The sequence below is a fragment of the Anoplopoma fimbria genome, chromosome 17, assembly GCF_027596085.1.
Source record: "Anoplopoma fimbria isolate UVic2021 breed Golden Eagle Sablefish chromosome 17, Afim_UVic_2022, whole genome shotgun sequence".
NCBI classification, from domain to species: domain Eukaryota; kingdom Metazoa; phylum Chordata; class Actinopteri; order Perciformes; family Anoplopomatidae; genus Anoplopoma; species Anoplopoma fimbria.
In genome coordinates this window covers 457,782-485,451 of record NC_072465.1, presented here as the reverse complement: position 1 = coordinate 485,451, position 27,670 = coordinate 457,782, and the positions used below count along the sequence as shown (strand labels likewise).

Below are 27,670 nucleotides of genomic sequence, written 5' to 3'. Positions count from 1 at the left end.
TCAACCGAATGTATTGGCTGTTGCATAATTCCAGTCTGAAATATGAGGCTGAGACATCAACACAGTGAAAAGAAATGTCTTCTTCCAGCTATCCGTGTGTCTACATGTCAGATTTGCACAGAATAAATGACTTTAAGAAGGAAAGCAAAGCAAAGAGAGGAAAGGATTATGAATGAATCAGTGATAGAGACCAGTAGTATTGGTGAGCATTGAAGAGGATTAATGGAGGCATTAAAAAAAAACAGTCTAGACTTGTTTCACCACTGGGTCAGCATTTTAAATATATTCTGGAAATTTGCAATTTGAAGCATTCCTCTTTTTTTCACTGACTCTTCATTCCTTTATTGAAGGTTTTTAAAAGGAAGGTTGGATTCCTGTCAAGTTGACAGGCCTGATATGAGACATAATCATCTGCATAAGGTTTGATCAGAAGTGTCTGTTTGATCTGAGATTTTCTTTCTCTTCTGCTCCAGTCCCATCCTGGTTGCCATGACTGAGGTGTGCAGGTCTGGCTTGGTCAGAGAGCAGGTGCCACTTTGCTGAAGTCTGCTGTCCCAATGAGCAAGGCAGGAAACCCACAGAGACGCACCACCTACCTCATTTCCCTCACTCTGGTGAAGGTTGAGGCCGTGCCAGAGGATGTAGAAGGGAACCAGACGGAGGCTCTTCCAGAGGGGGAAGGGAGCCCTAAGAAGGAGGAGGAGGAGGAGGAGGTGAGCAATGCCCCTGAAAAGGATGAAGGACCTGAATGTATACAAGTGGGGGAAAAAGAAAACACACAGGTGGGAGAAGAAGAAGTGGAACAGGTGCAGTATGGCAAGTATGGCAGCCCCATTGAGAACTGGGGGATGCCTGAGAGGAGAGAAACTCATGGACACCAAAAAGACATTCTATCAGTCGGTAAAAGCAAAGACACTTCCTTTGTGCATCCACCTGCTAGGCAAATGGTCAAAGTGTACGGAGGAACTACGTCTGAGGGAGCTGTGCGCAGAGAGGGGCCTCGCTCAGACGCCATGCGCCCTAAGACGGAGCTCTACAGAGAGCCTCCCATGCTGTACCTAAAGGGCGAGAATGGAGCAGACCTGAACAGTCGATCACGTTGCAGCCTCCCTTTTTCCATCCCGCCGCAGGTCACCCCGCGTCCTGAGGTCCTGATGAGGTCACATGCAGGAGGCAACTCTGCATGCTGGAGGGAACTCAGAGAGGCCAACACAAGCCTGTATCACTCTGCTAGGACTTTGGATCGAAGGGATAACCGCTTCGGGGACCAGTCCCCCCTAATGGCAGCTACAACTCTGGGGCCTTACAGGGCGTCCTGGGCCGACAGTGACGGTAGGGGCACGCTCATTCGCCCCGGAGCTCCCATCAGCGGAGGATTTTCAGGCATAATGACCAGGGACAGCCCTCAGGGAGAGAGATTTAAGATGGTCTCTGTTTCCTTGCCTGCACCTCCTGCTGCCGACCTGTCTAGGCCGCAAAGAAAAGGTACAAGTCGTACCCTGGACAACAGTGACCTACATTCCCCCTCAGAGGACCTGAAGAAGGGGAAGGAAGGCCAGGCAGGAACAATCCAGCGCGCTCCTCCCCGTGACAGAAAGATGCTCAAATTCATTAGTGGCATTTTCACCAAAAGTACAGCGGTGTCGGCCAGCGTCAGCACCACACCTCCCCTCTATCCAGCTGTGGAAAGGGGCTCGAGTGAGGAGGAAGGTAAGGCAGTTCACATAAATCACACATTTCTTCTTATTGATTATGGGACAGAGTGCAGCACATACCAAACAAAATACAGAGGAAAACCATAACGAAGAGTGCAGTTAGTCACATGAACCAACAGAACAACAGGTGGCAACAAACGCTGTCACTGTTGTTTTAATTTCCCCATCAGTGCCCATTTGGACTGAAACGACCAAAACAATTTTATGCGATTACCTATTTATTCTCATTTACATTGCCCTCTCTGCAGTTGAGTGAACCTAAACCAAACAAGTGTGCTCCCACTCAGTTTCAGTAATGATCTTCATTCATTCACTTAAAAATGTCATTTATTTGGGTACAGTTGCTGTAAATTGCACTCAGTTGCAATATTCAATTATCGTTTAGGAGACATTTATCATGCTTATTGTCTGGCAAAGGGGTTTCGAATTTGATGTGGCTCAAATTAATTCAGTGTTTGTGTTCATTTTCAGTCATAATAATAATAATAATAATAATAATAATGAGGTGCTCCTTTTTAATGTATAACACAGCACCATAAAAGAACTAAATGACGATCTTCCATGCAGCAAACTTTCAAAACAAAATTACATCTTAGATCAGATCAGTATGGCAAATATTAGGTAATAAAGGTTAACTGTTGTTAAAAGCAGTTTTGCAGCATTATCCTATTAATATTAAGAATTCAACGGCACAGACGGGTAAACCATGACACAGATTCATTATTGATCTTTTTTTTTGCTGATTATTCGTTCAGGTGATTGGCTGCAAATTAATTGACAATTCCTTTCGATTAATTCTTTAAGTCATTTTACAAGCAAAAATACTTTTTTCGTTTTCTCTTCTCAAATTTGAATATTTGCTGCTTTTTTTGTCTTATATGATAGTGCTCAGTGGTTTGAGAGTTTGAACTATTGGTTTGAGCTAATTGAAGAGTCGCATTGGATTTTAGGAAATTATCATAGCATTTTTCTACGGTTTTCTTCATAGTCCAATCAATAACTAAAAAGGCTAGGTTAACTGATAATGAGAATTATTGTTGCAGCCCAATTATGGTCACGAGATTTTAAGTGAGAAATGTTTCTAATGTCAAGTTCATCATCTTTTTTTTACTAAGGCTGGATCAATTTCCAAGGTCCTATAGGCCTCCAAGGGGTTTATAAAATCTGAAAATAAAACTGTTGCAAAGATTAAAATATGACAAACATTCAACTTCACTTAAACTAGCTACAAATTGTTTTTTAACTTTATTAATGTTGCAGACGAAGTATTTAAAAAATCTGAACAAATTGCTTCACTGTATATTGTTGTAGTGAAAATGGTTTAAACGCTGCAACTACAGAAGTTAAAATTATTTCTATACCTAAACTAATGTGCTCAATGTTTCCAATCTCTGTATTGGGGAATTTCCCAATCCCTGAAACTCAAATTAGTTCAGGCTTGTCAAAAACTACGAAAACACTTCGACCTTTCCATTTGAAATAAAGGAAATGATGCAACTCCATCAATCTTTAATCTTTATTGATATATTCTAAAGAAAATTATCTTTGACAAAGAGTGTGGTATCGGAGTAAGAGCTGAATAATTTGTCAGGAGTAAGTGGGACATGAATAATTAAGGTTGGGGATACACAGAGCTGTGTTCATCGGAGCCGTGAGGGGAGCGGGAACCTGCTACTTCCTGTTCTGTGCGTGGAGTTAATCAGCCTTCAAATGGAGCCTATTCATTCCACGACATTATGTTTAAGTGTTTTTGAGCGGCACAGTCAACATCGTGTGTTGTTGAACCTGTAATTTCAGCACGTTCCGTCAGTATTCTATTGATAGATAAACATAATTGATCGACTTTAATTCAGAAAATATTGGTCATCATTTTCAAGGCACATAGTTGCATATTTTTAGCATCAAACGAGCACAGGGGGACATCGTGTCTCTCTGCCTCTCACACACGTCGCTGTATCCATGAGAGACCATTTATTGTATAGAGACCCGGGATGGAGGCTTCTGGAAAATGGAGTTGCCATGGCAACAGCAAGCCGTGAGAGATGCTATTTGGTCTGTGGCGTGACGCTGTTGATGGAGGGGGGTTGTGTGGGCGCGGGGGTTGCCCGAAGATGGGGATGAGGCAGAGTCTCTGTGGTTTAAAGTTAGAATCTGTGTCCCCAGAGAGGACTAATGGCCAACGACGTGGCTCCGCCCGAGCTCAGCATGACCCAACGGCTTCAGAGAGTGTGTGTGTGTGTGTGTGTGTGTGTGTGTGTGTGTGTGTGTGTGTGTGTGTGTGTGTGTGTGTGTGTGTGTGTGTGTGTGTGTGTGTGTGTGTGTGTGTGTGTGTGTGTGTGTGTGTGTGTGTGTGTGTAAACAGTATCAGTGTGTCAGGAGATGATGGATTCTGCATTGATTTACATTTGTAAGCACTGTCACAGTGTTATCCAGACAGTGTGTGTTCAGGATGTGTGTTTGCATGTCATTCGTCTCTCACTGTTCAGCCACATATCTGCAGATGTGTGTTTGTGTTTGTGTGTGTCAAACCAGAGAAGAGAGAGATATCCTAAGAAATCATTTGATGAACTTAAACCTTTGAAATGTAAAGCATGTTTTTTATTTATAATAAATCCATGAAAGATATCTTTATTTTTTAAAGAATTGTTTCAATTATGTTTTTCTTGACACCAGCGGATTTATCTGTCTTAATCCAACTTGTTTCAAGATTTTATCACTCGCAGAGGTATTCCATCAAAATGACTGAATCCCTTTTTTAATATACTCAACAAATGCAACTAACTCGCTGTCCATACCCCCTAATTTGGCATTTTTTCATTCTAAGTCTTATTTCAGTATATCAGTGCAAAATCTGACTTCTTACTAAAACAACTGCTATACAATAAACCTGCACAGCTGGTGGATCATTATGATCACAGTTAAGAGATAAAGTGGATATATTGGGCCTTAATCTCACAGACTATTTATCATCATGACACTTGAAACATAATGTAGGTTTTTGATATTAACACTCAGTCCTTATCAGTAAACAAACATTAACACAGCACTATATGAATTTTCTATGATCATCTTAATATTGTTAAAGTTAAAATAGGAGGACATGGAGCATTTCGTTTTCATAGGGAGTTAACACGTAACCCTTTTCCCGGTTTAACTGATGGATATTTTCTTCATATTGTTGTTTTTTTATCTTAGTTAATAAGGATTATGTTAAGTCATCTTCTAATGCAAATCAAATACTGTCATGAACCGACAGAGGAATGAGATTGCTTATCTCTGGAGATGCTGACTTCTGCAGCAACGTAAAAATGATGTTCTGTAACTAGATGAGTCACTTGACAGCAGTTATCTTCCATCATTTCTAAAAGAGACATTTCATTTTTTATCTAATACAAAGTAAAAATTGCACATAAACTACCAAGATCACACTATTGATCCTTTAGTATGAAAAAAACATCAATCTGTTCTGTGTTGATACTTATTATTCCTACAAGTAAAAATCACTAGTGCAATAACTTTTCTCGATGCAATTTCCTCTTTTTTATGGAATACTTTGTATGATCGATGTAACGTATAAATACTGGAAGAGGCAGATTGCTGCACAAGCATTAAGACTCTGGCTGACTCAAAATAGGACAATGATTATAATGAACACTCAAGGCAAAACCTCCTGTATTAACACATTTTATTTCAGCTTATTTGACTCATCTCTGCTGCAAATCAGCTCTTTTCAAACATATTTTTGAATCAGTTGTCACCACAGAGCAGTGGCATGCTCTGTCATGTTTGAAGTTGACACTTACTTCAATTAAATTCATGAAATGTGGCAAACTGCACTGGGAACAAGATGAATTATCGCTCCACAGCTGGCTGAATTATTTTTAAAGGGGTTAATATATTTACAAAGCATGACTTGTTAGGAGGGTTTTGCAGGGTAACCATAATAAAAGGCAAAAAAGTGGCGTGTTTAACAATGCTTGGGTAAACTTAAAATATCCGGCATGCTCACTAACTCTTTTAGACTTGCAAATTTGTACACTTGATAGGATTTTCTTGGTGCTCTCACTGTGACTGTGTGGGAGCTGCAGCCTCTCTGACTCCCCTCAGTGTGCTGTGTCCACAGGCATTCAGAACAAACCTGGCCAGCAGTCAGCAATAACTCTTTTAAAGGAACACTCCAACATTTTGAGAAATATTCATTATTTTTCTAACTTAGTCAGAGTTAGACAATACGTCCAGTACTACCATCTTCTTCTTTGTTCAGTTACAAAAAAAAAAATCTAAGTCTTGTTTAGCTCAGCTTAGCACAAAGACTAGAAGCAGGGGGCATGTTAGCCTAGTTTGATTTTTTCAAACCAGTGACCAGAGATATGCTCCTCTTTGTGAAGCTTTAAACATTTTTATGACTCTGAACAAAACTCAGGTGACTCAATTGTTGGTGGCTAGTTTGGATGCTAACAACAATTTAAAGTGTTGAAAAGAAAGTGTGGGAGTATTTTTTGCTCTTAATGGAGATTAACCATCATCATTTCCTGTTTGCATCACAACAGACCCCTGATATACTTAATATAGTTATTTGTTTTGCTCAAAGTCAGATGAGAAGGCCGATGATTCAGTACAGAAATGGACATTGTGAGATTTTCAGCCTAGCTTAACACAAAGACTGAAAGAAAGGCTGCTAGCCTAGATGTGAGCTCTGAAAAACAACAACCTGTGTCTTGTTTTATAGCAAGCAACCACTATATGCTTGTACTCTTTTATTAATGAATTCCCTCTCCCCCTTTTTTGTTGTGATTTTCTTTCTCCAGCTGCGTGCACCAGCAGTCAAGAATGGACCATGAACCAAACTGTACAAGAGCTTCACCTGGTAAGCATCAGGACATAGCTTTTACAAACTGGTGAGTCGGATTTGATTTTGAATTAATATATTCTCTCTCTCTCTGTCAGGGTGTTTTGGGAGGTCTGTGCAGTGGGAAGTCCGCTCTAGTCCACAGACACTTGACAGGAAGGTACCTGCAGCTGGAGAATGCTGAGGGTTGGTTTCACATGTCTTTAAATACAACCTTTATCTGTGTTTTTCAATGACAACATCAGTAGACAAATGACAATAGAGCTTAATACTATTACTACATTTTATTTAGATGATCCACGGCATGCTATTAATGTTATTAGTTATGCATGTGCTTTTCCTCGCCTTAAACAACAAACTATAGCCAAGTCAAAGTGTATATTCCCTCTGTGTATTTGCAGGGCGCCAATACATTAAGGACGTCCTAGTTGATGGACAGAGCCACCTGTTGATAATCAGAGAGGAGACAGAACTCCCGGGTGCTCAGGTGGGTTTAAACTTGGTCAATGTGGACAACTAATTAAACTTAATATCAGCCTGCTTCTGTGTATTTTAATTGTTTGTCTACTGCAACTCCCTTCTCTTCAGCTTGCAACTTGGTTGGATGCAGTTATCTTGGTCTTCAGTTTGGAAAATGAGGCGAGCTTCCAGGAAGTTTACAGAATCTACCACCAGCTGGCCACCCACCGGCCTATTTCTGAGATACCTTTCATAGTAGTCGGTACTCAGGGTAAGACACTCACACGCAACATCTGCTTCGATTCACATGTTTGCAGACCTGAACTCATATTTGTGATTTGTGCTTTTTTTTTTTTTTTTTAGATAAGATCACTAGCACCAACCCCAGAGTAATAGATGATACGAGGGCCAGACAGCTCTGCTCAGATGTGCGGCGCTGCACATATTATGAAACCTGTGCAACGTACGGCCTCAATGTGAACCGAGTCTTCACTGACGGTGTGTGTACAGACCAGAGCATCGAGGGTGGTGCTGCAGAATATGCACACGTGTCATAATTATGTGTCTTTTTAGGGCTAATACTAATACTTTTGTTCCACAGCTGCGCAGAAGATCATGGCAGCCAAGAAGCAAGCTGCTCATCTGGCATCCTGTAAATCTCTACCAAACTCTCCAAGTCACTCCGGAGGCTCCACCCCAGTGTCGGGTGTCTTTCCAGGACAGGTAACACTGTTACAGACCATATGTGCCTTTTTCTAATTGAGTGTACTGCATATTTTAGTCTTGCTGTCAGCATGCTGTTGAAACAAACTCAAATATCTCCATTTTCTGCTCAATTATATTTTTTTTGCCCCCAAACCTGCTTTGGCTCTTTCCTGTCTTTAGGCCAGTAATGGTGGTCAGAGTAGTGATTACTCTTCATCACTTCCCTCAACTCCTGTGATCAGTCATAAAGAAATCGGAAAAACAGTGAGAGGGGAAAAGCAGGAAAGTGCCACGCCTGGGTCGGTCCGCAGTGCCACCCGGAGACGCACCTCCAGATTTGCGGTAAATACCGGTCAAGTAACTGTTTGTTACGCGCCCGAGCGGTCATGCTTATGCACCATTGTTTTTTATACAATTTCCATTTTTCTGTTTTTTCTTTATTTCATTTTACATCGTGATATGGATTTGGCCGTACTGGGATAGAGTGTCTGTTTTTTTGATTAGTTACTCAGGTCTATTGCTTTAAAACATGGGATTATCTGACATTATATATAGAAGATTACTATTGCCGCTACAAGGGACCCCTTTCATATTATGAGTGATTATTTGATCCATTGTTGATATAAAAATAGTGATTAGTGCAGCTTTGATACGGCTGAATAGCTGACACTCATAATATTTCTAAAGTTGTCACTTACATTTAAAAGCCAGCTTTTATAGGCTTTATAGGGGAAACCTCCATAATTCATGAGGTCTAAATTATATTCTTCAACCAATGAGCCCAGAATGGCCTATGATGTCGTTATTGGTTCTCTTGTACTTATTCAGGGTCGGCGAGGCAGTGACTCAAACAGAAGGAGTGCAGACTGTAAGGGAGATCTGGGCAGTGGACGCTCCATTCCCATCAAACAGGTAGGACCCTGATTTGCACTTGACTTTATGCAGAAACAAATATGATGTATCTAATGACCCTCATCACACATCAGGACATCACACCAGCAATCACTTCAAATCAAATGTGTGAAAGCAGTTTCATCATGTGGAGTGATCAAGACTTAAGATCTCCCAAATTGGCCTTATCAATAGGATAGTGTGTATTTTTGTCAGCTGTTCGAGATGAAGACATTTGGAATACATTTTCAATCTTCGTTTTTTGTCACCTCCATCAGGGCATCTTGCTAAAGCGCAGCGGGCACTCTCTCAACAAAGAATGGAAGAAGAAGTATGTCACACTGTCCAACGACGGCATACTGACCTATCACTCCAGTGTCAATGTGAGTCAGTGTGATGACAGAGCTCCAAAGCATAATGCTGCTGAAAGCACCACTGATGGCTAGTGGTTGATGTGTAATGGCTGATGTTTGGCTTGGCAGGACTACATGCTGAATGCCCCCGGGAAGGAGATGGACTTGCTGCGAGTGACGGTGAAGGTGCCAGGAAAGCGACCACCTCGTGCTGTTCCCGCCTGCGGCCTTCCAGTTGGGCTCAACGGGCGCGTCAAAGACGTGCCGGGACCCGAGGGTGTCAGTCCAGGTCAAAGAGTTAACAAATAATATATATATATATATTCTTTAGATGCCTCAAAAAATGAATACAAATCGAAACTAATTACTTATCCACAATAAATCTGTGCATGAGCATATAATAATAACAAAAAATACAATCTAAATATAGTTTCTTAGTTATCAGAGGAATTATAGCAATAGGCCTTGCTCTGGCATGATTCTCCATATTGCTCCGTTTATTTGTGGAGTTTGGGTGCATGTGAGTTAGGTGAAATGTAGAGCCCAATGACCCTGAAGAGTAATGAGCAGGTATGGTTAGAAAAAGAATCCACTGTTCGTTGGATTTTAAGACTATCTTTGTGAAGAGGGGTCAAGCTTCTGTGCCAGAGAGGGGAAAATGCAAGGGAATGCAAAATCTTTGCAAAAGAATGAAAGAGCATCATAATGGATTTTACATGTTTTGTTGAGTGTGTGAAATAACTTTTTCAGTCGTACTCTGTATCTTTTATTTTTCTCTGGAGCCCACACAGAATCAGTAATGCTTTTAATTTTTAGTAACTCTGCTTTACATTTGATGTTTGTGTAAATGACTTTATAATTAAGTGCATGCTTGCTGTCATCTCTTTAGTCCCTGTAAGCGCCAGCAACCTCTTGCAAGTGGAGGAAATGGAAGGGCTGGGTGGTGCACTCTTCCTGAGGAACAACAGAGGCGTGCAGCGATGTCCCTCTACGTTATCTAACCACGCTCAAAGTGTTGGTCAGTTAAGGACCTTCATCTGTGCATATATTCAGCTTGAAAAACATACATGTTTTGTACCAGATAAATGTAACTTGGCATGTTTTTGTGTGATCTGGTTGCCAGACTCTGCAGTCGAGGGTGTATCCAGCTCCTCCTCCACCAAAGATGTAGGTTCCTACTCCCCGGTGACAGACAGGAAGAAGCATCGCAGAAAGAAGAGCATGAACCAGAAAGGAGATGCAACAATTGGCCAAGCAGATGGTAAACCCCATAAACTCCATATTGGGTTTTTTTGTACTCATCATTTTGCATGTCCCCAAAAATAAACCGAACGATAAAACACTGATCATTTTGATATTACGTTAATTATTTAAGAATCCACATGCCAATAGTAATATTAATAATTAATAACCTTACATTATATTTGACAAAGAGTTTCAACATCTGTTATTTCCTCTCTTTCTCGCATTGACTTTTCTGTGTCTTTTTCTATCTTCTTGTGCAGCCAAGCGCAAAATGTGGAAACTTAAAAGCTTTGGTAGCTTAAGAAACGTAAGCAAGACAGGTAATGTTGATCTGTCATCTTTCAAACTCTGACCGACCTCCTACACGTGTTGGTCTATCTGCTTGTTCTCCTCTGTCACATTAGGGAAGCACATTATATCCTATCAAGTTAATTTATTTTATCTACATGTACATTTTGGTATTTCAACAGTTCACTAACTTGCTTTTAAGCGGTCAGACATGTATGCTTAAGTGCACTGATGCATGCAAACTACAACTGTCTTTACGGCTCTTAATGTTAACAGAATATTAATTAAATATCTGCATTTGCACGACTGCTTAAACTTTCCAAATCCCTGATGAAAAATATCTTGTTTTTTTATGCTCATGTTTTTCTGTCAGATGAGGATAACTTTGACTTCCTCATCGTGTCGAGCACTGGCCAGACGTGGCACTTTGAAGCTCAGAGTGTGGAGGAGAGGGACTCCTGGGTCCAAGCCATTGAGAGCCAGATCCTGGCCAGCCTGCAGCTGTGTGAGAGCAACAAAAATAAGGCAAGAATACAAACGAATGTTACATATATATATATATATATATATATATATATATATATATATATATATATATATATATATATATACTATGAACCGTCTCATGTTTCATGCAGAGGTCCAAAGGCAGCTGAATTGCCATTTCGGTAGCTTTTTATTAGTATTATGGGGCCTCAAATGTTCCTGCTTGCATCAAGGAGGGCAGAGTCAAACACTTGAGGTTGTATATATGCAGATCAGGTGCTGAAGGGCAATACCGGTACCCATTCAGCATGAAATAGTGTCTTTCCATCTGCTTAGATCACCTGTTATTGCAAGTATACAGAACAATTCATTAGGCTTTTGTTGGCAGAGGCACACACACACAGAATACAATGGCTTAGCTGTTCAACACATTTATTATACTATATGGAGAGTAAATTCAAATTCAGAAGTGTCATTATCTGCACTTGAAAGTACATTTGGAAGGCTGTATAATAATTTTGTGTGCTGTGTATTTGCACCCTGGGACTCCTGGATAAGAACGGTTTTCTCTCAGGAGAAGCTGGCCTAGGAAACTGAGACTGCTGCTCCTTTTAAAAGTGAAGAAGGCATCTAATTAGATTGGCTATTACCAAAACCCAGCCCATCTCTGGTGGTGTGTGTGACAAACTAACATTGCTGTCCACTAGCAGGCTGCGCTGGTTTCTGTTCTTGAGTTGGGAGTACTTCCTGGTGTGGAAACAGTTCAATCATCTCCAAAAATGATAATTGCTGCAATGATTCTGACTAATTACTTAAATTCGATGATGCATTTCTTTATAAGTGTTATGAGAATTGAATGTCCTCAGAGGCCAAAACCAATCATTTTAACAGCTTTAAATGGTCATAATAATCATTACAGCCATCTACCACTGCTTTCTCAGTTGGAGATCTAGAACTTACAATCATAGTTATTTCTAATGAGAGCAGTAATCAGATCTCATATCGCAACGAGTTAGTTGCTGGTGTTTCTCTCATTTTAAAATGATACTGTGTGTTTTCATAGGCCCGCAAGAACAGCCAGAGTGACGCAGTGGTTCTGCAGGCGATCCGCAACGCCAAGGGCAACAACTTCTGCGTTGACTGTGATGCTCCAAGTTAGTGACACACGTTAATAGCTTTTCTCCTCTTTGTACATGTTCTTATCTGTGTTTGGTTTTGGACTATCCAAAGAAGACTACTTTTGGACTACATGTATATATTGGCATTTAACATATTGCATTTTCAAATATGGTTGTTTGTATTTTAGTTCTGATGTTGTTAAAACACAAAATATCACTGAAAGACAAATAACTAAATGGAATTAGAAGTTCTATCTAGTTTACATGCAAATAATCACTGCAACTGTGAGAGACTCACAGATCAACTGAGTGACCATGTACCATCACTCTTAGACACAATCTTTCTTTCTGTGTGTTTTCTATATTTGAACCTATTTCTTATATTCATTCTGTATTATTGTTTTCAAATTGCGTAATAGTTTAAACTTGCTGACTCATTACCTAAATGCTTTACTTAAATTTGTATCATGTTGTCATCCATGCCTTGAACCTTTCTACTTCTGTAAGGAAAAAATATCTGCAAAAAAATGTTAATTTCAAGATAATGAACCAATTAGGAAGGGACGTTGAAACATTTTTGACGAATGGGCTGCAATGCGTATTAATAATGAACCTTATCTTTTATAAATGTTAGCAATATACTCTATTATTAATATCAGTGAATGGGTAATCCAAACAAAAATAGATCAAATGATTAAAAAATCTTCTAATGTTGGAAGACTTTAAAGGGCCAGAGCTTCAGGGACTGTAATGTTCGGCACGTTGGCCTAAGATTAAACAGCCCTGCTTTAAAACCTTTCCAAAGAGGATTTCACACAACTTCAGTCACTTTTGTGGCATGACTTGGCCAAACCGGCACATTTGAACGCCACCCAGGAAATTATAATGGTAGAAATCTGTCAACCATATGCACATCGTTCAGTTTCAAATGAGTGCGTGTACCCTCCTTCTCCAAGATCCAACCTGGGCCAGTCTGAACCTGGGCGCCCTCATATGCATCGAGTGTTCAGGGATCCACAGGAACTTGGGAACCCACCTGTCGCGTGTTCGCTCTCTAGACCTCGATGATCTGCCACGTGAGCTCACGCTGGTTCTCAGTGCCATCGGCAACCACATGGTCAACAGCATATGGGAGGCTCGCACACATGGCAGCCGTAAACCAGCACCTGATGCTACACGGTAAAGACCGTAATGTTATGAGATGTAACATAACTGATGTGACGTAAGCACTGCTTTAATTAAATGTTTTACAGTATGTAGGTATGAGCTGCATACTAAGAAATGATGTGTTATGTATGTGTTATATGTCAGTAGAATTAAATTGTCATTCTTGTACAGGAAAAAGACAAAAAGCTGGAACTGAAGTTTCACAATATTTCTTTTCTTTCTTTGCTTGTTCAGTGAGGAACGGGAGTCGTGGATAAGAGCCAAATATGAGCAGAAACTGTTTGTGGCGCCGTTGCCTCCTCCCACTCCTGGCGAGGGCCCAGACATCACGCTATCTGGCCGTCTTCTTTTGGCAGTGATGGAGCACAACCTCCCCAAGCTGCTGCTCCTTTTGGCCCACTGCACTAAGGAGGACATTAACGCCCCTCTCAGCCTGGCGCTCTCCAGCAGGTCGCTCTTAGCGCTGCGGCTGCCCGGCTCTGCCCTGCACGCTGCCTGTCAGCAGGCTGATGTGGTGATGACGCAGCTTCTTGTTTGGGTGCGTTTCCCTTCCTCTCTTTGATAGGAAGCAATAGAACCTTTGTGTTGATCACCTGATTTATATCACCAACGGAGTGCAATGCTTAGGAAGAGAGATAATGTTACAGTGAAGGGGCAATATCGTCAGGGAGTGAAATTATTTTAAAATTCTTCTGAGTGTAGAATATAATGTAGAGCTATACAGAACTGGCAAGATAATTATTGTTACCCTTGAAGGTCCTCTAAGTAATTTCACTCAGCAAATAACAAAAAGCTTTAAAACAGATGACTCAGCAGACCACTCAAGGTGATCTATAAGTGTGAAAGGCACTAAAGCTCGCTGAGTCACACTTTGTTGGATAATTTAAGACAGGCCGGTCAAGTTGCAATTAATTCCACACGATAAAACATCTTTATAATGTAGATTATTACATAATCTAATCTACTGATTTATCTTGTTTTTTTTACTTCACTTCAGTACGGCTCTGATGTTCGGCAACGGGATGCTCAGGGTCAGACAGCTCTGGTTCTGGCTCGCAGTGCCGGCAGCCAGGAGTGTGTGGACATCTTACTCCAGTACGGATGCCCAAATGAACCGGCCTCCTCCTTCTCCGTCGCCACGACAGTTGGTTTTGCAGCAGCTGCTACACCCAGTTTCCCTGTTGCCATGGCGCCGAGCCTGACGGTTGCCACAACACTCAAGATTTCGCACAAGAGCGGCGGTGCCAGCTTGAGTTACAGCACCTCCAGAAGAGCAGTGTCATAATGGAAATGTGGTATGGTAAAGTGTGTGTGTGTGTGTGTGTCTGTGTGCATGTGTGTGAGAGTGTGAGTGTGTGAGTGAGTGAGTGAGTGAAAGAGAGAGCGTGTCGCTTTGCCCTCATATTGTCCTGTACCTTCTGCAGGACTAGTGAACATGTGGCCAGATGTTGCACTCCCTGAGGTTTTAAAGGTTGTGTGTGTGTGTATATCAGGGATGAAAACACATACTGGTAACAACGCAAGTAACAACACATTCAGTCTGCTAGAAAGATTTAACCAAAACAAAAAGAAAATTTTCCTGACACTTTCTACGTAAGAGAAAAAGAACATGACGTTACATCCAGATGCCTCTGCGTTTGGATCCAATAGGAATGTATTGCACTGTATACCAGCTGGTACGATTCATATTTCATCATGCAGTCAATAATCAACTTAATTCTCCACTCAGTTAAAAATAGGAGATTGCCTTCGGCCTCAAACAACTCATCTGGGCATCACAGGCCAAGAAGTAAAGAACTGCAATAAGTTTACGATTTCATAGCCAGACGTTAACACCAAACACATCCACACTTCTTAACTTTATTGACAACAAATTTCTCTTTTAAATTCAGAGTGCATATTCTGTTCAACACAGCCGGTCGTTCACTGCAAAAATAGTTAGTTGAAAATAAAAACTTTACTGTGGTTAAAAAAAAACAGAGGCCGCTTTGAAGATAATCAAAATAACTGTATAGAAATGCATTGATAAAGATATTATAATTCTGAAAGTTTAAAAGTGCTTCATTTTCCAGATTGTTATTGTACGATTTGTACAGTTGGTTCTGTGTATAAAACTCAAAGGGTTACTCGTAGCTGTTCAGATATTTCCTGTACAGCGTCTTGGTTTGGTTTTCCTTTAACAAGCAGCGGATTAACTCTTTGACATCCAAGACTGAGATTTCTATGTTATGTTGTTTGTATCACTGTGTGTGACATGAACACTGTACATGACGTATGCATTATGACTCCAGCAGCAGCTCATCATCAAGGCGAGTGTAATACTAGATGTGTAAATGCCTTGATTTTGATTGAATGTATACAAAAACAGATGGTTTGAGATTGTTATTACAAGATGTTTTCCAGGATGATACAGTTTTGGTGGACAGTCAGGGCGTTTTTTTTTTGTTTTTATTTAACTAATATTTTTCTTGCTGTGACTAATAGAAAGTAAAGTTTAATTGATTAAAACCCTGCAAATGTTCTGATCTATAAAACTGGGCCTTTGAATGACTATGATTATATTTGTGAGTGGATGAAAATCAACATGTAATAGAGGAATGTTGCCCAATCTAATATGTAAAAAAAAAAAAAGCATAAAAAACAACCCTCTGCAGTACTGTATGTATTTTTGTGTTAATCTGAAGACTTCGCTGAGTGTACATGTCTTTGATGTAAGCATCTCTCTCCATTTGTATTTTTTTACTCATGCAATGATTCATAGAGCATTCATTATCAATACACTAAGGCTACTGCCCAAGCTGTGGTGTTTTGAACAGAGCTGTGTGAGTTTTTCTGTGTCTAGTTTCATAGCAGACCTCATTTCAAATATTCATTATTAACAACCGCCGTTAATGAGGGTGAGGGAAGCTTCAGCAGGCAGCAACATCATGCAGTATAGTTGCATCACATATATGCTGGTGCGCAGAGGGTTCATGTTTCAAACAGCTCATGTTGAGAGGTGTTTTCTAGACAGGTTGAACCAGCGGCCTTCACTTTAACACTCGACTAGCATTTGAGTGTGAGATCTTCTGGATCAAACCGCCGCCTACTGGCTGTGACCCACTTTATTTCTAGGCCGATGTCGGGGACTCATTTTGGTTCCATAATACCATGGCTGAGATAGTTTCAGTTTCATCTATTCACAGTAATAATTAGATTTTTGTGAGCAAACACATATCTAGAGACAAAAGTTACATATATACATGTGTATAGATTGACGAGATGTATAGATGTTGATGTTCAGGAACTACATTGAAATATCAACAAATATAAGATTGGCATACATCATAAAGGAACCTGTTATTTATTTTTACCTAAAATCCTGTTTATGTTTTTATGTGGATGTTGTCAGTGTCATTTGGTTTATAGCACTCATAGTATTAAAATGGAAAGAAAACTAACAAAGAAAATAGAGAAAAATCAGCAGCAACCATGTTGTTCCTCATCAGAGGTGGACCTTGTTACTTCTGCCAAGGAGGTCATGTTTTCAGTTTGGTTGGTTTGTCTGGATTACGGAAAAACTACTGGCTAAGTTTCGTGAAAGTTGGTGTAAGGGTGAAGCATGAGCCAAGGATGAAACCCATTACATTTCGGAGAGGATCCAAATCACAGATAGGATACACGCATTATTCATGACTTTCGTTAAAGTTGCTATACGACACCCTAGGTCATGGCTTGGTTGCCTTTACATGGCGCTCACCTCTGGAGCCACAAGCAAACATGAGCTGAAATGTCGGCGGCTGGGCTAAAGTTGCTGACAATTGCAAAAGTGCTGACAGAGCTAACAATGTTAACCTTCAGGGGACCAGATTGTGGGGTTTACGCTTCCTTCCCACCTCTGTCTGCCACCATGGGTCGGGCCGGGGTTGTCAGTTATAACCGCTGTATGAGCACAGTGCAGATCGGTGGCGATAAGCTCACCAATGGGACATGAAGTACGGTCTAGCATGCACTTACTTTTACAACATTTACGCATGGACAGCCCGGACACCAAAACATAGAACAAAGAAGCTTGAATTACAGCACACAAAGAGGGAGTGTGACTACATTCACCGCTCAGGACGCAGTTACTCCACGATATCAAATAGTTATTTGCTGCTATATTAACCCAGGAGACTAGAAACAGCTGTGTTTAAGTCACTGGTACAAATTTGACAAGTGATCGCTCACCAAGTAAAGCTAGAGGGACAGAGTGGTAAACACAAAAGTACCAACATTAGAAGGGCAGGATAGTTTTGCTTACCACAGTATTTACCACAATATGAACAATTTAAACCAATAAAAGGCATTTTGGACTTATTTTAGAATAACTGTCACATGCTTGTCCTTCCTCTGCCTGTTTGTCCAATCATTTATTAAGAGTGAAATCCTCTAAGAAGGGGATTCAGGAATGTGTGCCAGGCGGACTGGGACAGGGCCGAGGGACTAAATAAGGACAAAAATGAATACTTTACCACTGAGAATATATTACAGAGGAAACATGTTCTGCCATGAATCACAATTTGCTTTACTCGCTAACTTGTTAGAGTTACGCTGATCATAACGTTGTGATCCTTTTGATACCTCACTCAGTAGGGTCCATTATGTCGTTAAATTGTTGATATCATTTAGAGGTAAAATAAGGGATACAACATGATGCTGGATCCAAACTACACCAGTTTGACATAAAAGCTGTTTGATCAATTTACATCTTAATAATTTGTGTGCTACGGTGGTGTTCAGATGATGCAAGCGTGTGTAGCTTCAACTGAAGCATTGCACTGATATGTAGCACAATAAATGCTGAACGCCTAGCTAAGAGGAGTGCAGCCTTTCAGCACGACTGGAAATGTGCAAGTAAATATTTTCAGTCTCAATCTTTCAAATCACAAACATCATGCTATTTATACTTCATTTAATTTAATTAATATGTTTACAGATAATGGAAAATGTGTATTTCTTTACTGATAAGGGAATCAAACCAAAAAAACGTTTTGCTCTTTGTGAAAACAGGTTTTAATAAAACATAATCATCATATGATCATCATATGATAATGACTGATAATGCATTCACTGATAAACAACTATTCTTATTGATTTACATATATTCTTTATATCATTCAACATGTTTTCCCATTAATGGAAACTGTCAGAATGTACCATCTGGTATCTGATTCACATCGTTATGTCGGTGCTATTTATTTCAAATCTGCAATTGGCAACATTTGGTATAAGATAAAATCACTCTTAGCAGCTTAAATCACACATTGCTTATTACAAGGAGATGAACATTGTATTGTTCCTAATTAAGACCCTGTAGATTTGCCCTCATTATTCTGTTGTCAAGTGTTTTCACTGGTGGGAAAAGAAGGAGTAATAAATTAATATTTTAGAGCAAATCATACATTTTTCTCCAAAGCAGCAGCAAGTGAGACTTGCAACAAACTTAAAGTGTTGAACAAATGTGTGTTTCTCATCATCTTTACCTCCCACTGAGTCTGGGGTTGGAGTAGTGCCAAAACTGAAGTGAAAACAAAAGGGAACCCATTAACAAGACTTTTGTTCCAGTCTGCAAATTCCAGTTCTTCATTCAAAATAAATGCACAGTCCATCTTGCAGTGCAGAATGTTATGAACGGTGAAGGCACTTTTAGAGATTAACAGTACATTTTCAGTGCTTCTAGATGTGGGTTTAAGAATACATAATTATTGCATCCAGAGACTCCTCTGTTATTAAATGATGATGCGACTGAATAATTTAAACTAGGCAAAGATCTTAGTGATGAACTCTCGGAAACGTTTTGCGTACTGCTCTGGATGAACTGATGAGATTTCTGCTCCTGCCTGCAAACACACACACACACACACCACACACACACACACACACACACACACACACACACACACACACACACACACACACACACACACACACACACACACACACACACACACACACACACACACAAACAGTTGATTAGAGATAACGGATGGAAAATGAAGCAACCCTTTACACTTTTCAGGGTAGAGATGTAAAGGCCGCATATGCCAGCCGATCCCTTTAAAGGCCGCTGGTTTCTCACCCCGTGTTTGACAGCCTTGGCAGCGTGAGCAGCTTTCTTCTTGGTGTCGTACTGTGTCAGCACGTCAATCAGACCCATAAAATATACCTCCCTTTGGGGTGCACCTACATGGGAGTGATTCACAGCACGTGGTGAGTGATATGAACATATGATATTATCTGCTGCGTCCCAGCATGAGATGACGTTTAGGTGTAATACAGCACAGGGCTCTTATAACCTACTACAGATTCACCAGAGGTTTCTCAGTTGTCAGCACTCACCTACAGCACTCTGAATAGCGTACACATCCACGTAAGGGTCAAATTCTCCGGGGCCCATGGGTTTGAAGGAGTTCATGTAGCCACCGATACCCTCAGGTGAGGTGGATCCTGGAGCGGGAGCCAAGCTGTTTTCATCCTCCTCTTCCTCTTCATAGGACGACTCCATCTCCTCCTCCTCCTCCCTCTCAGCCCGCTTCACATCATGGATGCCAAGCAGCAGGCTGTAGTCCATGATCCTCATACGCACCAGAAACTGCAGTAAGAGGACACGTGCAAGTGCACAAATTATGTCAAAGAAAACAACGCTTGCATGCGTCTTCCCCGGTGATTTCTTACCTCGATATCTCTGTTCAACTTATCAACGATATTTTCCTTCTCCTCGTCACTCACATACACTTTTTGCATGTTATTCCTGAAGTCTACATCTTTATACGTGGGCAGCTCCTTCACCTGGAGATATAGAGTGAAGGTCATCAACTGTAAATATACATTTAGCCTGTTGATCACAATATTCATTACTATTTTCCTCAATAAATAAGGCAGATGCTATTATCACCCTACCCAAGTATTATTGATGCCTAAACCTAACCTTAAATTGGCCCTATTATGCTTTTCCACTTTTTGCCTCTTCTTTAGTGTAAAAGGTCTGTAGAGTGTAAAAGCTGAAGTCCACGCCTGAAAGGAGTTACCCTCCCCCTCAGAAGCTCCTGAGCTGCCTGAAACGGCTCCATTGAATTCTCTCCTTGACTTCCGTAACTTTATGAGGTCACAATGTGACGTGTTCAATACTTATTTTACCCGCTGTACATATCTAATTTTTGTTAGAAAATGACCTTGGTACCGGTTCAGGGGGGTGCTAAAGTGACATACACCTCTAATTTTACAGGAGAAAAAGCAAGTTTATTCTTCAGGAGAAGTATTATTTGGCCTGTGAAAACAGTTCAGTTGACAATGTCAATGTGAGTGGGTGTCACATTACAGGAAATGTAGGATCCAGCACTTTTATTGAAGTGCAGTACTAAATCACTGAAGTACTCCTTGAAAATTGTAGACCAGAAAATCAATTTTTGTGGTGTAAAAAATACTGAACCTATCCTTTAGGTGACAGCAAAAAATAGTTTCCTTTAAAAAGTGAAGCCATATATAGCAGCTGTGGACAATTTATTTTTTTCTTCTTTTTTTTCTCCATTGTTTTATGCAATATTAATATACTGTAATTAAAAGGTAACTCTGCTAATCCAACATATTTTGTTTCAAATTACATTAAAAAGAACAGATCAATGTAAGTAGAAAATTACTTCACTCTTTTTGCCGCATCAATATCAGCAGACTATGTCTTAAACTCCATAAGAGTACAATACTTGTAGCAAATACAGATAAATATATAATAAGTAATGTAACAAAAATATTTTAACCCAAACCACAATCATGTCCTAAACCTAACCAAGTAGTTTTGTTGCCTCAACAAGTTCTGCTATGCAGGGGTGCAGGTGAACTCATTGCTTATGTTGCTAGACATTCGAATGCACAAAAAAACTTTTCTTGAGATATCATACAAAGCAGTGCATGAAGATACGTTCACTGGATAGGGAATCCCTAACACTGTCCAGTGTCTCTTGGACTACGCCATTAGTTTATGGTACTAGGGCCTAAATAAAGCCTTGAAACAATAACTTGAAGTAGCACAAAACAAACTGGTTGAGTAGTACTAGGGCTGGACAGTAGGAGTCATGTGGGCAAGTCTCAGCTCCCTGGCTCCCTGTTGAGGATACGTATCCTAAATGGCAGAACAGCCAGTTAATGCAACAATAAAGTTGTTAGAAGAAGTTTATAATCACAATACCAGAGCTATGGTAGCTAACCTGAACCTTTATAGATTCAAAACCATGATGGGTAAGGTGTCTTTATCTATGCTGGTGCTACATAATAGAATAAACTGCCTTCTCAATTAAGAAGGCGCAGAACCCACAAGCCTTTAAGAAAAAGGTCAAACAGAGTCTGCTTCTGCAAATAAGGACATGGTTTCAATTTGTGTTTAAAAATTAAACGTTTATGCCAATAAGTGGATGGAAAGAAGTCGTGGACTACGTTTTGTTCTCTGATAATGTATGCCTTTAGTTTTACTGCAATGTATTTAAATGTTTTCAATTTAAACACTAAACTAAACAAACTCTTAAGGGCAACACTCATGCAGAAAGTACAGTTTAAGCAGAGATTGTCATACAACCTTTACAATAAGTTGATCTCACCTTCTCTTTAAAACTTGCTACACGAGACACCACAGACCCCTGTGGAGAGAAAATAAATACTACAGAAACCATATTCATTCATTACTTCACAAAACAAATCACAAACCGCTGAGAGTCGATGAATGTCTCAACACATGATACATGACTGCTCTGACTGCTCATCTAGCCACACGCCCCCCGCAGGATTCACCTTGAGATCATACTTCCTGTGTACGTGCAGTCTGTGGCTGAACATGTTCCTCATAACCAACAGGTAGGTGTCCTCGTTCTCCACGGTGACTCTGTACATGCCCAGGAACTGAGGGAGCAGCGTACTGCCGTGGCAGGTGACGATATGCTAGAAGGGAACGGCAGTGAATAGACCATGATTGATCAACCCACACAATGTGCCCATATTATGTTTTCTCTTGTGCAAACATGAAAGTGATGCGATACACAGACCTGCCAAAGGTTTCACACCAAACAGATCTACTGGTGACAACACTAAGAAAATGCTTAACATTAACATTCTTATTGCTTAAATTGCATAAAATAATATTATCTGTCAAGCCCAAAGCTATTCAGTGCATTAAAGTGCCATATTACATTCTGGGTTTCAAGACTCCAGACTAACTTTTGTCCCCACCTGCGCAAAAAAATATTTTAACCGTCCTGAAATATCTGCTTTGGGGTGGTTAAACGAGGTCTGGATGTATAGAATTTCCATTAATGATTATGTTTGGTAATCGAGTTGCTCAAGTTCCTCAAAGAATTGTTTCAGACCTAAAGAGAACTCCCATTAAAGTCTGCTTACTATATTATTCTGGAGGTTTCAATCATCTTTTATGGTCTTCAAGGGGGACTACTAACTGAGCAAATTTCAACAACTGATGAAGATCATAAGATGCATTTCAAGGCTCTAGAAAAAGCTCACCAGCGGACCTTGAATTATAATTATTGTTTTTTGTCAAATAATGGTTGTTATGGGATAGGGTTTGTCTTTAAATATTCTTACTTCACCATAGGCATTTTTCACAGAAGACAATTTAACATGTTACAGTAGAAAAAAGAAATCATTTTATGGGGTTTAGGGTCCAGGTGTTGTTCATGCTGGCTCACTGTCATGGCTTACTGAGACTTTAATAAAACAGCTCCATCATTAATATTAGTTGTAACACTATGATGTCAAAATGTCTGCTGTGAAAATATTATCTGTTAGGACAAAATAAATGCAGATATACTTCACTACACCAAAGAACATTAGCAAAACTCCAATATTGTGTTTATTTTGCCAACATGTAATCTTTAGAGAGTGCATCTTGCCCAACAGAAACAGTCATCACATTTTGTGTCTTTGCTTTATTCAAAATATCTTTATGAACTCAAATTGAAATGTAAAAGCGAGAGCTCTGGTCATGTACCATTACTTGTAGAAAAAAAACAACTCAGTTTGATATTCAAACAATCATCATTCAGCTTTGATGTTGTAAAAACTTTGCCATGGCAACCAAGGTTAAGAGAACATTTTATCCTTGTATACAAAAGACACAGGACAAAACGAGTGGAACATATGTTGTTACTAATGAAACGTATCCTCAGGATTAACTGCCTGGAGTTAATCACAGACTAGAAAATGGATTAACGAAGATAATATTTTGTTCACTGTGAAAGGAAATCCAAACCTCCTGCCACAGGTAAGCTTTTCACCCTGTGTTAGTCCTACCTGGTGATACTCAGAGAGGATGTTGTGCATTTCCTCCACCTCCTCACTGGAGATTTCTTTAACTACCAAAGTGCGGTCGTATGATGTCAGCAGCAGCTCCACGCCTTGCCCCTCTTCGTCTTTTAGTGGAGGACTGCGGGCCAGAGACACCTGTTGGTGAGAGAGAGGAGAGGCATCTCTGAGCAGTGGCAAAACGTGACATCAGCTGTACAGTGAAACCTTTTACATCCATCACACCGGTGTCCCGCTTTAAAACTCTTTCAATTGAAACACTGAAACACAATCTCTAATGTAAATAGATGGGACATCTTGAAATATATTACTGAAATAGTTAGAATAGGTTAATTGCAAAGGTAAATTTTCATCTTTTACGTGTATAACAAATGTAAAAAGTTGATTTTTGATTTTTTTTATCTTTGGTATATGACAGTTCAGTGTTTCATATTGTGAGACATTATTTATTGACAGTGGTATCACAAACCACAATGAAAGGTTCAAAGTAAAAAACAAAAACAACATAATACAAATAAAAAACAAAATAATAATTAAATATTATAAGATCCTGATAATTGCATGAAGATTAACTTGTTTCTGTTATTCACCTTTGAAGCTTACATTCATATAAAGCTGTTTTACAGTATTTAAGTATTGTCCTAGAATCCAGTGTGATATATAAATGAAAACTGTATTTGGGTTCTGTCCCCTAGTAAATTTTATCTTGGAGATAATGGCAATTTCTTTCCCAACCAGCTGCTGAGATTTACAAGTTGTTCTCCAGAAGAGTTGTATTAAATGCAGTGAATAAAACTGGCCATTACCTTCTGACATTTCCAACACAAATTGCTATTTATTAAGCCTATCCTTTCCAGTTTTAATGGTCTCCAATGTTTCTGTGTATTATTTTGCATTGTGTGAATTTCCTTTTAGCTTCCCTTTTGTATTTTCCATTGTTGGGTCATTTTCAGCCAATACTCTTCCTCTAAGTTAAAGTTTATATAAGGCATAATTGTGTTTAATTTATGCCAAAACCAAACATATTTTCTCTGATGTATGCTTGGTTTCAAGAAATTTGCTGCATCATTCTTGTAGATGTGCAGAAATAAAACTTTTATCAGCACACATGCCTCACATAGTAATTGTGTGCTAACCAAATGTGCACTGAGCTGAACAGATGAAGACACTCTGTCTGCCACCTGGCACATGCAAATATCACACAAAGAAATGCAAATTTAGAAGGGAGCGGCTCAATACATGCAGAACATACAAAACACTGGATGCTTTGTCTTTGTGAAAGTCTGTTTTTCATCAACATATTATAAAAAGAAGTATCTTCTTTTTGTTCATTTTTTTTTGTGGCACAATCAAATGTTGATTTGTGGTGAGATTATAGTTATACCTGGTAATCTTGGTCCTCGATTCCAAAGCGCTCTCGCAGGTTTCTGAACACCTGTGGACAGTAGTCTTTGAATTTGAACTGTCCTGGAAGATTCTCTCTGAGGAACAAATGAAATAAGAACAATGTGGCTTGATGTACTGTGCTGCAACATTCCTCACACATCATCTGATCAGCAAATGTAGTTGACTGAGAGCCATACAGGAACTACGAGTGCTTCATTAAATAAATATCAAAGAAATGTATCTCTCTTTCTCTGTTTTTCTTGCAGCACAAGTATACAATGCACAAAAATAACATGTTCAAATGACTTGATCAAAGGGTTCACATGATTAAATGCAGCAGAGATAGTAACCAATTACAAATCGTGTTTGTTAATTAACAAATACAGTATATGTGTTTTCTAAAATGACACTAAAATTACTCTCGTGTTCAATGGCACGAACGTCTGCTGTTTTTTTAACTGTCCAAATCGACAGTTGCATCATAAGTTCTGTTTAAACTATTTCATTCTTGAGTATTTTCCACATCAAGCAACAGGAAAAATCTTCAAGTTAGTCTCACAAGGTTACAGCTTTTTTAACTTGAGAAAACATATTTTTTTGTTCCTCTGTTTATAATTCTTTACACGACCTGGATTCCTCGGTGGATTAAAGGATTATTGAAAGCCACTCAAGTTTTCTAGACTCCAATTGTATAGAAACGGAACCTCGGGGCAGATGGAGTGTATAGCACAGCTTTCACAAATAGATGTTATTTTAAAACAGGCTTTACTTATATTTTGTCTGACTGACTCTCATCCTCTGTGAGCCCCGCAACGTTTTCTGATGAATTAATCAATGTTGCTGTTTTCTGTCATGTTTGCATGCAATTTATGAATGTTCTGGTGTTACATAACCACTGACACAAATGCATTTCAAACACATGCAGTTTCCTTCTTTTACATCACCTCGAAAATACTCCACACTGCACACATGGTCCAGACAAGCTAAATTAATAGTTTTTTGTGGCCATTTATTGTTAGTGATAATAGCTCTAGCCATGGTAGTATTAAAGGTATTGTTAGTGTACAAAACATTATTGTTCTCTAAAGGAGGGGGGGGGCTGTGAATTCTGATAAGCACAGGCAGGCAAATAAATCACAGGTGCCACAAAAATGTGTGCAAATCACAGGAGCAAGGGTGAAGGTTCCTACGATGAGACCAGAGCTGAGTGGAGCACAGTACTTGTTGAAGAGGTGGTTGCTGACTTTGATCTTGGTGCTGGCTTTGAAGTCGTCTGGAAGCAGCATGACAGGTACAGGCACATGGCTCAGGTCATTAATCTGCGCATGATCAATGGATGAACAGTTAATGAACATATTCACACACACACACACACACATATAAATCTATAATGCTCTCAGTAAGCGGCCCACGTACCTACCGAGTGATTGACTCCCCACATCAGCACGCTCAACACGGGGTCACCTCCTCGGAAAACCTCCACCTTCTGCTGCACAAAGTGCTTCTTCTTAGTTTTCCTTTTGGGCGCCAGAGTGTTCAGAGGGTTGGAGGTGGCACCGGGAGAAGACATCGCACTATTCAAACGTGCCTCAGTCTGTGAGCAGGGCGTCCTGTGTATGTAAAGCAGTCTGAAGTCTCTGCAGCAGCAACCTGCTGGCGCTGTGGACTTAATACCTCCTGGTCCGGAGACTGTGGTCAACCTCGGGACACAATCAGCATTACATTCTGTAAGATGAAACAATGTGCAGGCTAAAATGTGTGAGATGTGGAAAGTAACTAAGTACACTTCTTACATACTTTACTTGAGTAATGATGCTACTTTCGGGCTACTCAAGTAAAAGAACAGAGCACTTCTTCCACCACTGCAGATTTTTTTTTTTTTTTTTACAGAACTTTGTATGTTATATCCCACTCATAAAGAAAAACTTTTTTGTATAAGCCCACACAAATATAACAATACAATCATATTGTAATAGTAGATACCTTTGTGTAACTGCAGTTAGTGGTGTATTTGTGTTAAAGTGTTACGGGTTATGTGCTTCTGGCTTGAGATATGAGCAGTTCAAGTTTGCTTTTGTCATTGCTTAATTTGAGGGATTCATGAGGCATAAAGACATGAAAGATGCCATGCATTTTGCATGAAAACAGCCACGATTAAGTGCAACAGAAATATTGCAGTGGTTTTCCACTTAAATGTTAAATAATCTAAATCATCCCTCAGATTTATCTTGGGACCCTATGAGGGCCCTGAGACCCACGTGGTTTGGAGCCACTGTCCTAAAGTGTATTTCTTATAACTTTATCTAAATGATGGGGGTGTAATATTTTAAACACCTCTCAGTATAATAAAGTCCAATACAATAGTCCCAACAACAAATGAACAATTTAAGGAAAGCAGTTTTTATTACAAGACTTTAATTGACTTTTGATTGAAAATACATTTATTTCTATTTTTCACTGAGTGTAAATGATGGCAAAGTTTTGCACAAGTTATTTCAGACATCATGGTTCTTTCTGCAACTATATGTAGGCAGATGATTAACTGTCATAATGATTTTATTGCAGCCACAATTCTAATTAGGTTTGATCTCAAAGTACCTTTAATCTCCTTTCTGTTGAATAATAAATATGACGTATGACTTGTTAGTTAATAATTTAGGCCCTCTATGCTTTAATAATAATTCT

The 27,670-nt window shown here is 39.6% G+C and overlaps 2 protein-coding genes across 2 annotated transcripts; one reads left to right on the top strand and one right to left on the bottom strand.

Annotated features, from left to right (window-relative positions):
- Positions 1-557: 557 nt before the first annotated feature.
- Positions 558-14,561, top strand: LOC129105887 (arf-GAP with GTPase, ANK repeat and PH domain-containing protein 1-like). The gene is made up of 19 exons (XM_054617155.1): positions 558-1,710; positions 6,524-6,582; positions 6,663-6,750; positions 6,966-7,051; positions 7,153-7,294; positions 7,387-7,521; positions 7,625-7,746; positions 7,909-8,070; positions 8,557-8,640; positions 8,898-9,002; positions 9,102-9,255; positions 9,862-9,990; positions 10,096-10,233; positions 10,478-10,537; positions 10,879-11,030; positions 12,055-12,145; positions 13,066-13,288; positions 13,511-13,814; positions 14,274-14,561. The coding sequence occupies exons 1-19, from the start codon at positions 558-560 to the stop codon at positions 14,559-14,561; spliced, it is 3,675 nt and encodes a 1,224-aa protein (XP_054473130.1).
- A 4,495-nt stretch (positions 14,562-19,056) lies between these two features.
- Positions 19,057-26,555, bottom strand: LOC129106127 (phosphatidylinositol 5-phosphate 4-kinase type-2 gamma-like). Its single transcript, XM_054617461.1, has 10 exons — positions 26,406-26,555; positions 26,207-26,304; positions 24,984-25,080; positions 23,588-23,737; positions 22,076-22,222; positions 21,886-21,924; positions 19,973-20,086; positions 19,637-19,889; positions 19,377-19,480; positions 19,057-19,137 (listed from the first exon to the last, which is right to left on the bottom strand). The coding sequence occupies exons 1-10, from the start codon at positions 26,553-26,555 to the stop codon at positions 19,057-19,059; spliced, it is 1,233 nt and encodes a 410-aa protein (XP_054473436.1).
- Between the last annotated feature and the right edge of the window lie 1,115 nt (positions 26,556-27,670).

Excerpts from the sequence above, each read along its gene's own strand:
- LOC129106127 (XM_054617461.1), bottom strand. The coding sequence starts at position 26,555 with ATGTCTTCTCCCGGTGCCACCTCCAACCCTCTGAACACTCTGGCGCCC. Across the intron at positions 20,087-21,885 it reads TAGCAAGTTTTAAAGAGAAG|GTGAAGGAGCTGCCCACGTA; the intron begins GTGAGATCAACT and ends CTATATCTCCAG. Across the intron at positions 19,481-19,636 it reads CGCTATTCAGAGTGCTGTAG|GTGCACCCCAAAGGGAGGTA; the intron begins GTGAGTGCTGAC and ends ACTCCCATGTAG.
- LOC129105887 (XM_054617155.1), top strand. The coding sequence starts at position 558 with ATGAGCAAGGCAGGAAACCCACAGAGACGCACCACCTACCTCATTTCC. Across the intron at positions 8,071-8,556 it reads GACGCACCTCCAGATTTGCG|GGTCGGCGAGGCAGTGACTC; the intron begins GTAAATACCGGT and ends GTACTTATTCAG. Across the intron at positions 13,289-13,510 it reads CCAGCACCTGATGCTACACG|TGAGGAACGGGAGTCGTGGA; the intron begins GTAAAGACCGTA and ends TTGCTTGTTCAG.